This window comes from Natator depressus, chromosome 1 (assembly GCF_965152275.1).
Source record: "Natator depressus isolate rNatDep1 chromosome 1, rNatDep2.hap1, whole genome shotgun sequence".
NCBI lineage: Eukaryota > Metazoa > Chordata > Testudines > Cheloniidae > Natator > Natator depressus.
In genome coordinates, this window is record NC_134234.1 from 245978374 (window position 1) to 245992319 (window position 13946).

General features: G+C 40.4%; 1 protein-coding gene across 2 annotated transcripts in view; it reads left to right on the forward strand.

The window, feature by feature from the left end:
* Positions 1-13946, forward strand: part of KDM7A (lysine demethylase 7A) — a 93265-nt gene that overhangs the window by 68599 nt on the left and 10720 nt on the right. For both annotated transcript variants that reach the window (XM_074940282.1, XM_074940274.1), the window contains exons 13-17: positions 2004-2128; positions 2827-2987; positions 5560-5657; positions 12207-12352; positions 12504-12709. In XM_074940282.1, coding sequence (XP_074796383.1) covers positions 2004-2128; positions 2827-2987; positions 5560-5657; positions 12207-12352; positions 12504-12709 — 736 coding nt within the window. The remainder of the gene's footprint in view (positions 1-2003; positions 2129-2826; positions 2988-5559; positions 5658-12206; positions 12353-12503; positions 12710-13946) is intronic.

Below are 13946 nucleotides of genomic sequence, written 5' to 3' on the forward strand. Positions count from 1 at the left end.
TTATGGCATGAAAGGTCTTCTAAAACAGCGAAAATATTGGGAATATTTAGTTCAGACAGGAGAGGTTGAGAGAGTATGTTAGAAGTATGCAAAACAGTGAATGTCAAGGAGAAAAGTGAATTGGGTGCTCTTATTTGCTGTTTTCTCATAATACAAGATCAAGAGACATTCCATTAAACTGAAAGGCAACGAGTTAAATTTAATTTTTATATGTAAAATAATTAACCTGTGAAACTCATTGCCACAATATGTAATTGAAAAAGAGCCGAGAAGGATTCAAAAATATTTCTCCATTTATATGGAAATTGTGGACATAGTTTTTCATCTAATGTAATTGTGTATTTTCTAAAAGGGATGTAAACACTGTTGTTTCAGAGGATAAGCCATTCTTGGAGTTAGGAAGAAAGTGCAACTTATGGGCAGGTTACTGGGCATTGTGGGATTTTTCCACTGGCAGAGACCAGCTAGTGGGTGTGATGTTTTGGGGTCCACCCAGACCAGTAAGGGGTTCTGTTATTGCCTGCCCTGTAACTTTGGGAGCCTTTGTGTTGGTTCAGTTCCCTGACACCAGTATGCCTCAAGCATAAGGTCTCATCCTGGCTCTCATCAGCCTAGTTACTCTTTGCTGAGTGACACCAACCTTCCAATTCCAGATCTCCCCAAATACATCCTCTCCATAAGTTCTTAGATACCAGATACTCAGATCATTCCCCTCTGGTGTGTCACACCCAAGGCATGAAGCCTGCCCCCCCAGTTATTAGCTTATTTTGGCATACATACTCTACACCATTTGCACATTAGAGAGCTGCTTGGGGGTAAAAATAAACAAAAAGTTTATTTAATAGAAAAAACACAGATTCAAAGATGAAATAGTAAGGAAAGCAAACATGTACAAGTTACATAGAAAATAAACAGATGCAAGCTCAGGCTTTACACTTTCATATTAGATAAAATCTTTTTGTCTAATAATAGTTACCCTATTCTCTTAAGTTTCCCAGCATAGATCCTAGCTACAGGAGGGATCCAGCGTTCATGAACAGTCTCCCACAAAAAGACTTTCATCTAAGTTTTGGATGCTCTTTAGTTCAAACCTCTTCCATTTTAAAAGCATTTGCAGAGTTTTCTCCTTTAGTATCTCTCTCTCACCCCCTCCCCCCCCCCCAAATGTGGAAAAGTTGCCCCTTGCTTAGTTTCCAAAGACTGGGGTTTTCTTTTTGGTTTTAAGCTGTTCTCATTTGCTGTGATGGTGTCTCATTATTTTTCCTGGACTGAACAAAGGCTAGGTGCTTGAAGTCAGGCTCATCTGTTTGGGGAGGTAGCCCCCCTCTGCCTCAGAGGAGGTGTTGCTGAAGTTGCACCACAGTTAGTTTCAATTTTTTATACACACACACATACACCCTTCATAACCATAACCTGTATACTTAGTTCATAATGACTTATTCAGTTCAGTGCATTCAAGCTTTCATAAAAGATCTTACTTGATATACTCTTATAGTAAAATAGCATAGTAATCATTTGGTTTAACTGTTTAGTTTGTTGGGTTTAAACCTTCTTGTCCTCCTCTTGGAGTGTCTGGACCTGATTGTCACGATGGGCTAGGTAGTAGTTGCCATACCAATTGCCCACTTAGCCTTTGGTTTGCATCACCCTGTTGCTGTTCCTATGATTCGAGAACAAGGATAACTTCTAGAGGAAGCAGTTTGCAACATACTTGTCTGGAAGGATGTTTGGAATATAGCAATGGAGGGTGGTCATAATAAGCAGAAAAAATCCACAGGTGAGGAAAAGAAATCCAGCAATTCTGTATTGCTGATATCCAAGCCTGTTCTATCCAAGCCACTTCAGCCATTGATAGCCAGCTTCAGCTTTCCTCTGCTGGCTATCAGAAATATTCACTATGATCTTTTGGGGAGAAATGCTGTTGTGGATTCCAGAGAAAATAAATTTGTGTAAACTCTTGTCATTTGAGGAAATAATAAATAGTCCTGCTTTTGGTTCTTTAGGACATAGCAAACTCTAAACTGAATGGAAGATTTAACAAGCCCTTTCAGCCATCTTCTACAGTACCTGAATGGAGAACAAAAGACAATGATCTACGCCTTCTGCTTTCAAATGGAAGAATCATTAGGTATAAAAAGTTGCTTATTGATCACTTGTTCAGTCATTTTGGATTGGCGCAGTCTCATTTTTTGACAGAGTTCTTCCCTTCTACTTCTGGTAGCTTGTCTTCCCTCACACTTACCATAAGGCTTCATGCTGGAAGCAGAGTGGAGAAGGATCCACTAGCACCTCTGTGCTTGCTGTACTGCTGGGGAAGCAAAGAGGAACTAGGATGGTGGGAGGGAAAGAAAGAGGAAGTGTCTTGCATGTGCATTTAGGTAGTATTAAATTCAGTTATCTGATTAAACTTCAAATTGTGAATATTTTTAAATACACAGATTTGTTAGAAGGGTAAAGTAAATACTCTCCAAATGGAAATTTCTCATCAGAAATACCATAGGGTCAAATTTAATGTGTTCAGAGTCCAGGTTCCAGGAGGAACATAAATGTACTAATAAATCTTCTCAAAACATGCTGACATAATTATGATACACAAAAAAGGAAGTAAAATGTGGAACTATGTGGCTGTTGCTGCAGAGGGAATGCAGTGGGAAAATGTTTGGTAAAAGGAGAAGAAAAGGGCAGACAGTGTGAGAATGAGAATCTTGCCTCTAAGAGAATATTGTAAATAATAAAGAATGTGAACAACTGTTTTATGTAAGACTCTGTAAATAATATAAAATTCAGTAAATAGCGTTTGTAACATTTCAATTTTTTGTGAGATAGAGATGAGCGACGACCATTTACAGATCGAAGTCTTTACACGGCAGACAGTGAGGATGAGGATGACAGGACAAGGTCAAAAAAGACAAAGACTATTAAGATGGAAGACCAGAGCTCAGGGTTGGAAGGACAAGGGACTGCAGATGCCCAGAAACCACTGAACAGTAAGCTTGTTTTTGCTGGAACTGAACAATTCCGCATCTTTTATGACCAGAACAAAGTCCACTTGTACTGTGCACCTTGTCTGTGGAACTTTGTATCAACCAACTGGAATATGGCTTTTCACCAAATGATTCTTGCTTTAGGTACATTTGGCTAAGTGTGTGATATGTAGGTATGTAGATAATTATGAACCAAAAACTGGTGCCTCCATCATTTAAGGTTGAGTTGCGCTTTTCACTTAAAGCAGGAATTCTACCTCTTTGTTAATTATGGAAAAATACAGGGTTATCCTTCCTAAAATTACAGCACTTACTTTGAGTAAAGAATAAATTTTCTGAGACTTTTCAAGTAAATCTGGTAAATAATTTGAATAAAAATTAATTTGAAAATGGGTCCTTTAAGAAATTTAGCACCCAGTGTCAGACTTTGTCTCGAGTGATCTTAACTGAATAATAGACTTTTCGAACTTCCCTTATAGTTAAAACTCATTGAGATTTTGTGCATAGGCTGCAGTTGAAGAATTTAAGGCAAATTGTAATTTTTTGCCATTATTCTTCATAACTGAAGTTGTATGCAGAAGCTAAAGAATAGTCTCATGCAGAGAATTACATGAAGAAATTGCCCTCTTTAAAAGAGCTGTCATCTTCCATTGTTCTTATGGGGCTAAGGCCACAGTTTGTCCTTAGCAAAGATTGGCCACTGTCTCCATTCACTTGTTCCTCAGAATGTTCCTTTCTGCCTCTTGACAACATAAGGAGCCATCGTCTTCCATGGGGGCAGATTGGCTTCATTTTCACAGCGGGTGATGGTGGCAATTTTGAAAGAGGGCAGTTCTTTGTGAGTTTCTCTGAGGAAGATTTTATGCACCAGTTTTTGCTGTTAGATAACTTTTCAGTTATAAAAAGTTTAAAAAAAAAATAAAATCTTAAATTTGTTTTCAAAAGCTATCCATTGCACCAGATTTACTCAATGGATCGAACAGGAGGGAGGGGTAAAGAAGTGTATATGTGGATGTATGCATGCGCCTGAAAGTTGTAGATGGTGCAACAGGGAGGGGGAAACTGCAGTAGGTCTGTGGAAGACAGGTGGGGAGGGGGTAATTTGGGATGTGTGCAGGGGAATATAGAAAGTTGCAACAGGCATGGGGAATTTGAAAGACAGGAGGGAGAAGGAAATTGGGATGTACCTTCTAGCTGCTTTGCACTGCTCTGGCAAAACAAAGGAGCAGTAAAACTGGCTGGTGTGCTCTAGCTGCTTATAGGAACTGCCATACTGGATCAGACCTGAAATCTGTGTAGTCAAGTATCCTGTCTTCAACAGTGGCTAGCACCAAAAGCTTCCAAGGAAGATGTAAGGACTCCATAGTAGGCAGATGTAGGATATGTCCCCCACGTTAGGTCTCATAATTAGATTGGCTTAAGCCCTGAAGCATAAGGTTTAATATCCCTTCTGAAATTTGTGCTAGCATGAACTATGATAATTCTGGATATTTTTGTTGACCAACTGTCTGATCGCTTCTTGGCCTCAGTGGTTTCCTGTGGCAATACGTTCCATAGTCCAAGTACATGTTGTATGATAAAGTATTTCCTTTTATCAGATTTGCTACCTTTTAATTTTGTCAGATGTCCCCTCACTCTTGTGTTATGAGACAGGGAGAACAGAAGCTCCTGATCTACCTTCTCTAGACCATTCATTATTTTATGTATATTTATCTTGGCTCCTTTTTGTCTCCTTTCTAAGGTGAACAGTCTGAGTCTTTTCATATGAATTTTTCCATGCCCCAAATGTTCTTGCCATCCTTCTCTGAATCCCCTTTAATTCTTCAATATCCTTTTAGAAATGGGTTGACCAATACTACGTTCAGTATTCTGGATGAGGCTATACCATAGATTTTATAGAATGGTATTATAATTTCCATATTGTTCTCCATCACGTTGTTTATCCTAACACTTTGTTTACTGTTTTTCACTGTAGTTGCACATTAAGCAGAAGTCTTAATTGAGCTGTCTATAGTGATACCCAGGTCCCTTTCCTGAGTTGGTAGTTAGAACCTTATAAGGTGTATGTTCCTCTCTTCCCCCCACCCCCACCCTCCATGTGCATTACTTCACTATTATCAACATTAAAATTCATTTGCCATTTTTGTTGCCCATTCACCTAACTTGGTAAGGACTGAAATCCTCTTTGGTCTTGACTAACCTAAACTGTGTGTTCATATCTGCAAATCATTAAAAAATCACATGGCAATAGTCTCTTTGAGATTCTTGTTTAGTTTTCATGTATGAAACTTTTAATTAGAAACAACAAGGAAATTCCAAGACACAAACTGTTAAGATGTAGTTAAGATTGAGACTACATATCAGTAATTTGGGGTAAAGGCATCTAGAGAGAGATCTCTCTTAAAAGGAAGGCAGCTTCACTAAATAACATAACATAAGATTTTATAGATTGATTTTTGGACATTTGTGGGGGCTTTTGAAACCAGATGTTGAAAACTAAATACATGTGATTATTGTTTTTGAAGACGAATGTGAAATGATAGATCTAAGAACTAATTTTGTCCTTTATTTCCAGTGTTCTTTGAAAGTGTGAAATCAGAACTCAGGAATGGATCCTCAGAGTACTCTGATATTTCTGATTCAGAAGAATCTGAGCCTGATTGCACTACCCAGGTAAATGCTAGAGAAGGAAACAGGAGTTGGTCAAATGAAAATCAAAGTAGTATTTTATTTATTTATATTCATGTCTTAAAATCTCTAGATACATGTACAAAAAAATCTTAAAAATCCATTCATGAACAAATTGGGCCAATATCTAAAACTAAAAACTGTCCCAAATTTGCTCACGTACCTAATTCTCTCACTCACTCCAATGCTGGAGTGTCACTGGCAAGATATGATTTCTTGAGTAGGGATCTTTTGAGCGTTGGACCACAAAGGGGTTTGTGTAGGATAACAGGGAAACCGAAGTGCATATGCCATGAGCGCTAGTGAGGAAGGTATGTAATAGCCTTGCAATGTTTGCCCAAAACATCCCATTCCAGGTATTGATCTTGCAGTGAAAGTGTTGTGTGGTTTGGGGCAGGTGGCTTGTTATCCCATCCTGGTAAAAAGGAGATGGAGGTGACTGTAGGGAGGATCTAGAATATTTTCTGAGCAGTCCTGAGGACGGAAGTGCAGAACACGCTAAGCTTGCTGAAAAGGCTTAAGCTTAGCTGTTTTGATTTCTTTGATGATAAAGCCAAAGCTCAGGAATGGGGATATGAGTTTTGACTATACTCTTTTTTTTTTTTTTTTTTTTTAAAAACAGGTTGGGAAAGTACCTACTCTCATTCCCTCAACTGCTTTTGTAAGCATAGTGCTCCTCTGCAGAGACTCTTCTGTAATACACATGCTGTTTTGATAAGTCTTGCTTGTGCTTAGCACAAGTTGAAAGACATGTGAATGGTAGATGCAAATATAGCAAGGCTGTCATTGTGAAAGTTCTGCCAGGAGTCACTGGGAAGCTGCGGCCTCAGACCTCCTTTTGCAGTCAGCCAAGCATGAAACTGATTTAGAATTACAGAAGAGTTTTTGAATTTCAGTAATGTGCTTTTGGACTGTTAAGTGTTAAGTTGTGTGCTGAATACTTATGACCTTGAGAAGTTGTCATCTTTATCTTACTTTCATTGTCTGAGTAGGGGGTAGAGACCTTCTTGTCATGCTTCTGTCTGCATTCATGGATGGCATCTTCAGCAATTCAACTCAATATTTTATTGGGTTTTTTTTCAGCTGTAGAATCAGTAGCATTACATAGCAGTGTGGTTTTCCCTTGGATATATGTAGCCATTATTGAATTATTTTCAGTGTTCCATCAGCGGTTTTGCAATACTGTTGATGATTCTTTTAGCTCCACCTGTATTTTTTTCTTTTCTCTTCATTTACAACATATAATAGTGTGTTTGGCATGTTTAAATTAGAGCTGTCAATTAATCGCAGTTAACTCATGCGATTAACTGAAAAAAATTAATCGTGATTAATTGCAGTTTTAATCGCACTGTTAAACAATAGAATACCAATTGAAATTTATTAAATATTTTGGATGTTTTCTTCATTTTCATATATATTGTATTCTGTGTGGTAATTGAAATAAAAGTGTATATTATTTTTATTACAAATATTTGCACTGTAAAAATGATAAAAGAAATAGTATTTTACAGTTCACCTCATACAAGTACTGTAGTGCAATCTCTTTGTCGTGAAAGTGAAACTTACAAATGTAGATTTTTTTTTTTTTTTTTTGGTTACATAACTGCACTCAAAAACAAAACAGTATAAAACTTCAGAGCCTACCAGTCCACTCAGTCCTACTTCTTGTTCAGCCAATCGCTAAGACAAACAAGTTTGTTTACACTTACGGGAGATAATGCTGCCCTCTTCTTATTTATAGTGTCACCAGAAAGTGAGAACAGGCATTTGCATGGCACTTTTGTAGCCAGCATTGCAAGATATTTATGTACCAGATATGCTAAATGTTCATATGCCCCTTCATGCTTTGGCCACCATTCCAGAGGACATGCTTCCATGCTGATTACGCTCATTTGAAAAAATAATGCATTCATTATATTTGTGATTGAACTCCTTGGGGGAGAAATGTATGTCCCCTACTGCTTTATCTGCATTCTGCCATATATTTCATGTTCTAGCAGTCTCGGATGATGACCCAGCACATCTTCATTTTAAGAACGCTTTCACTGAAGATTTGACAAAACGCAAAGACGGTACCAATGTGAGATTTCTAAAGATAGCTACAACACTCGAGCCAAGGTTTAAGAATCTGAAGTGCCTTCCAAAATCTGAGAAGGACGAGATGTGGAGCATGCTTTCAGAAGTCTTAAAGAGTAACACTCTGATGTGGAAACAACAGAACCCAAACCACCAAAAAAGAAAACCAACCTTCTGCTGGTGGCATCTGATTCAGATAATGAAAATGAACATGCGTCGGTCTGCACTGCTTTGGATTGTTATCGAGCAGAACCCGTCAGCAGCATGGATGCATGTCCCCTGGAATGGTGGTTGAAGCATGAAGGGACATATGAATCTTCAGCGCATCTGGCATGTAAATATCTTGTGATGCCAACTACAACGGTGCCATGAGAATGCCTGTTCTCACTTTCAGGTGACATTGTAAACAAGAACTGGGCAGCATGATCTCCTGCAAATGTAAACAAACTTGTTTGTCTGAACAATGAGGAGTCCTTGTGGCACCTTAGAGACTAACAAATTTATTTGGGTATGAGCTTTCGTGGGCTAAAACCCACTTCATCAGATGCATGGTGTGGAAAATACAGTAGAGAGGTATAAATACACAGCATATTAAAAGATGGGAGTTGCCTTACCAAGTGGGGGGTCAGTGCTAATGAGCCAATTCAATTAAGGTGGAAATAGGCAAGAAGAAGTGGGTTCTCCACTGTAGGTGTGCTTGTGTCCCTGCATTGTTGATCAGAAAACTTTGATAGCAGTGTCCATTCGGCCTGCACATGCACCGTGACCTCCTCATGCTCTGTCAGAAGGCTAACCGGCGTACATAGGCGAACCCCTCAGTTTCTTCTCAACTGCCGCTGGCTAGAGACGGAGCCATTAGCGGTCCGTTTGAGGATCCTTTTTTTTTTTTCCTTCCCCCCTTCAGCATTTCAATAGCTAGTTAATCCCCTTTTTCTCTTAGTTGTAGATTTTCTTTGTTTTTCTCTCCTCCCCTCCTCCCGCAAAAGAAAAGACTTTTAGTTCCCCTTTGTCTAGGGCTCTTTCCCCCCAGTGTGGGGTATGCCTGGCTCATTTGGCTTCAAGAAGTGCTTCTTGTGTAAAGAAACCACCCCTCTAGCAGCTAAACATTCTCACTGTATCCGCTGCCTCAGGGAAGGGCACATTTCTCAGAAGCATGTTCTCTGCCAGCAACTCAAGCCCAGGTCTCGGAAGGCCAGGGAGCTGAGACAAAAACTTATCCTGATGGCGGCAGCTCTTCAGCCTCTGCTGGACCCATGCCAGGAGTCACCCAGATGGCACAAATCTTCCACATAGCCCTGGACATTTAGGGACTATGGGTCAAAGAAAACAGCCGCAGACCCCTCACGTAAGACTTGTAAAAAGAGAGCCGTAAGCCCCGAGTCAGCCAAAAAAGATCGCTGTCATGCTCAGTATCGTCGGCACTGAGACAGTCCAAACACAGTACCCACAGCTCACGAGTGTCAGAAGTGACAGGTACTGTTGATGTGTCTAAAGGCCTGATGGGCATTGGCACTGAGCCAATCATACCGGTAGAGAAGGACAAAGACACAGACTATCCACCACTAAGAAGATGCTGCCAGTACGAGCAGCACCACTGGCACTGTTAACAGTGAGCCACCCAGCCTCGGAGCACTCAACATGGCCAAAATCCGCTGTTCCCTCCAGACCAACCCACCAACAACTGCCATTGGCACTGGTTCGGTCAGCACCACAAGAGTTCTGGCACTCAAGAAAACTCATGGTATCAGATATACCAGAGTCTCCCTTGATCGGTGCTGGGGCTCCAGTACAGAGTCTTCTCCGGACATGGTAATCTTCACCGACAGCGTGTCACACACCTCCACTCTCTAGTGGTGACTCAGATCTCTGACCACTCCTTGCATGTTCCTTTTGGTGCCCGATATCAACCTGGGGCTCCCCAGTCCATATTCTCCTCCTGCTCCTCAGCCACCATGGTACGGCCGGCCATGGGCACCACCACCACGCACTATTGCACTGCCCTAGCAGCCCTACTGGGATCTATGGGCAGCATATAGACTTTACATCTCCCAGGCACCCATCATGTAACTCACCACAAGCCCTTGAGACTCTCCCCCTCAGCCACGGCATTCAGAACTGCCGAACCTCCAGAGGAGATCATAGAGGAACCGGAGGGCAGATTCAAGGAGGAAGTCATGTCGAGGACCAACATCTGTATTTCCCCAAATGAGGCAGGGGTGGCCCCTCCACCATCCTTAGCTGATGATTTTGGGCTATTTCAGAATTTGGCTAGAAGGGTAGCAGACATGCTGCCGATATCTCTAGAGGAGGTAAAAGATTCCCATCATAAGCTCCTGGATATCTTGTACTCCTGCTCCTCCTCCAGAATAGTCCTCCCCATCAACATCTTGTTCACTCGCATACCTGTTGATGAAGACAGCCTTCCTGGTGGCAATCACCTTGGCAAGAATAGGGGAAATAGCAGCATTGATGGCAACCCCCCTGCATATACTATTCTTTTGGGACAAGGTCACTCTCCGATCACACCTGAAGTTCATCTCCAAGGTGACCTCCCCTTTTCACATAAACCAACTGATTCACCTCCCAACATTTTACCCCACCTCACTATAACAGGGAGTATATACTGCATACACTAGATGTTAGGAGTACCCTGGCCTTTTACCTGGATAGGACGGAGGCTTTTAGGAAGTATCCTAAGCTCTTTTCCTTTTCGTTGCAGAGAGGTCTAAGGGCAAAGCGATATCTGCTCAGAGACTGTCCGAATGGGTCTCAAACTGTATCAAACAATGCTATCTGGTTCACAACATAGTACCTCCATCCGGAATCTGCACCCACTTCATGAGGTCGGTTTCCTCCTCCATCGCCTTCCTCAAATTTGTCCCTATCTCAGAAATCTATAGAGTGGCACCCTGGGAGTCTGCAAATATCTTCACAGAATATTACACTATTACCAGCGATTCTGCTTCTGTTGCCATCTTCAGTTGCACAGTATTGTCATCTGTAACAGACTTGACCCCGAAGCCCCAGCCCTCCATTGGGGATACTGCTCAGAAGTCACCTACTGTGGATCACCCTTAGGGATACTACTTGAAAAAGAAGAGGAAGTTACTCACATTGTGCAGTAACAATAGTTCTTGAAGATCTGTGTCCCTATGTGTGTTCCACAACCCACCCTCCTCCCCTCTACTTTGGAGTTCTTGTTAAGGACTTTGCGATAGGGAAGGAACTGAGTGGGATTTGCCAGTGCACACTGGTTAGCCTCGTGAGGGGCAGGGGTACGAGGAGGGAGCAGAGTTTGTGCGGGCCAAATGGACACTGCTGTCAAAGTTCTCTGATCAGCAGCACAGAAACACAAGTGGAGCACTCAGAGAGAGACATCTTGAAGAACCATTGTTACTGCACAAGCCAAGTAACTTCCTCGTTAAAGTTAGTTGTTGGCCTTTCAGTTGTTATGGCATAATCGCTGATCTGTCACTTTTTGGGAGGCAAAGATTAACAGATTTCTCCTACAAATGAAGCTGATGTTGAAAGGACTGTTTTGTTCTTTGTTTGTACAGTGCCTAGAATGGTGGGATCTTAGTCCATGACTGGGGTTCTGAGGTACTACAATAATACATATATTTAATAATAATAAAGAGCTGCTGAAAGGCATGGAACAGGCACCTAAATTATAATCCCACTTATGTTTTTAGACTGATGGTGGCATCAAAAGTCTCATCACTTGCCTTTTCACAGACTTGAAATTAGAGCCTAAAGTTTTATAGTACCAAAAAAAGTGCTCATGTAAATACAGTACTTCAGAATTTCAAAAAATTCCCTCCCCACAGTAACCTCCACTGAGGTTTTTGTTTTAAAAAAGACAACCCAATTCCAGATTTTTCACAGCCTTGATTTCTGTTCTGTTGATAAAGGTATTCTTCCACATCATCAACACATCAGTTTGTTAGGGTACTTAACATATAGAAATCTGAGATTTCTACTGCTTTAGTAATCTTTTGTTCTATACTCAATAAGCAATATATAAATTCAACAGCATACATCCAGAGCATATTTCCATTACAGAACCAAACAAAGGGGTACAATTAAGATTGGGTGGGCACTGTAAGGCAGCGGAGATGAATAGTGAATGATGGATCATCTGACATGCAAACTGGATGGATTCTGTAATTGCCTATTTTCAAATTTTAATTTTTGAAGTTTATAAAGTGTAGAGTGTTTTTGTAAGACAAGTTGGGTTTTTGGAGGTGTTAGCTGTAAATCTGTGAAACACACTTTCAACCTTTTTGACCAAATTTGATCTGTATGTGTGTTCAGTGTTACGGCATTCTGTGCACTATTAGCTATTTCTGAAAAACTAATTAACTGAAAGATGGAGAACCTTTAAGTCTAGATTGGAATCGCAATTATAACTTTAGAATTTATGATGTTCATTTTATGTACTATTTGCTCTTGTTCTAGCTAAAGAATTCCTCTACAGAGGAGTCAGAAAGCTCAGGTGATGAAGAGAAACAGGAGGTAACATCAAATTTCAAGGAAGAATCTAAGATAAGGGACCTCTGTCAAACTACCCAGAAGCCATCTAAAAACGAAACTCCAAGTAAAGGGTGAGATAAATGATGTGGGAGGTCTGGTTTATAAATTAATAAGAACTTCCAGACAAACATATTTGTAAGCCTTTGTTTAATATGAATATAAAAATTATTTCCTTCAGTGAAATTAAAATTCCCTTATGTACTGTCTGATCTGTTTTTCTAGGGAATGTCCTACCTCGACAAGTACAGAAGAAGAAGCTATTCAGGGCATGCTTTCTATGGCAGGATTGCACTATACCACATGTTTACCAGGTCATACACAAAGCACAGACTGCACAGATAAAAGAACCTCTCATCAGGAACACAGAAGTTACCCCAGAAGTAAGCATAAGGACAGGCAGCCATCCCAGAGTCATAAAACAGAATGTGGTAGGTACTTACATAAACTATCATTGCCACACTATGTTGTTACACTAGGGCTAAGATTTCAAAAATAAGTGCCTAAAATTAGGTTCCTAGAGCCATAGTGAAGTTCCTAAATAAGTATGGCATACTTTCCAGAAGTCAGTGAGATAACAGTGTGCTCAACACTTCTGTAATCCAGGCCAAATCTATTTAGGAGCCTAACTTTAATGAGGCCTTAGCTGTCAACCTAAAAGTTTCTTCAGCATCTTTCAGTGTTACAAGAGTTGCACTGGTACGGATGGATGAACTGAAAGCTATAATTCCCTCCAGGGGAAAAAGCTGAAAGCAATAGTTCATAAGGTCTCCCTAGCTGCTGCTTTCATGGTATATGCCTTACTAGATAAACCTTAGATTCTCAGTCTGCTTGACGGCTTCTAATACAGTCTCTTTAAAAAGCACATCTGGATTTGTTCCTGGAATGCAGATGTAAAGGCTAGACAGCTAATGGCTGCAACCTTATTCTCACAGGGAGATCAGTTTGGTAAAACTTAGAAAATGCTATAGCTGAAGCAGCTGATAAAGGAAACTTTTACATTTGGTGAAATGAAAAAGGAAAAATCAGTCTCTATTACAAGAATGGGGAAGTCATTTTGTAGTCCACAATATTCAGATACCTACAAAAATAGTTTGGAAAAGGAGAAAGTTCTGCAGAGATGAAAGAAAAGATATATTCAGAGAAAAATACTCCATCCAAGCCTATCTCCATACACACAAACACAGTGTGACTAAATGTGGCCTCTCTGCAAGGGTGCAGCTCATCGGGTGACACCAAAAGTTTTATCTATAGAAATGAACTGTGCTGGAGAAATGAGTCCTAGACATAATATAGAAAGGGATATGTAATAGAATTGAAGAGGGTCCCAAAGATACAGAATAGCATCAGAAGTTTTAAAAACAAAAAACAAAACCCCAAAGAATAAATGTAGGATGGAAGCAATAATAGAGGCATGCAATTCAGCAGAGCTAGGAACTGGAGATTTCTCAATACTTTTTGTGGCCCATCAGTGCATCTGGGTAGATGGGGAGGAATCTGTGCTGATACTGGAACAGGGTACCAAGAAAATTTAAATTTCACAGAGAGCCTTTTTGTAGTCTCTCTCTAGTATTAGCAGATTCTCTCAACATCAATAGACCTAAAAGAAACACATGCCTATTCCAAACCTCCACATGAAATTCCTCCATTTTTCTCATAACAATTTGT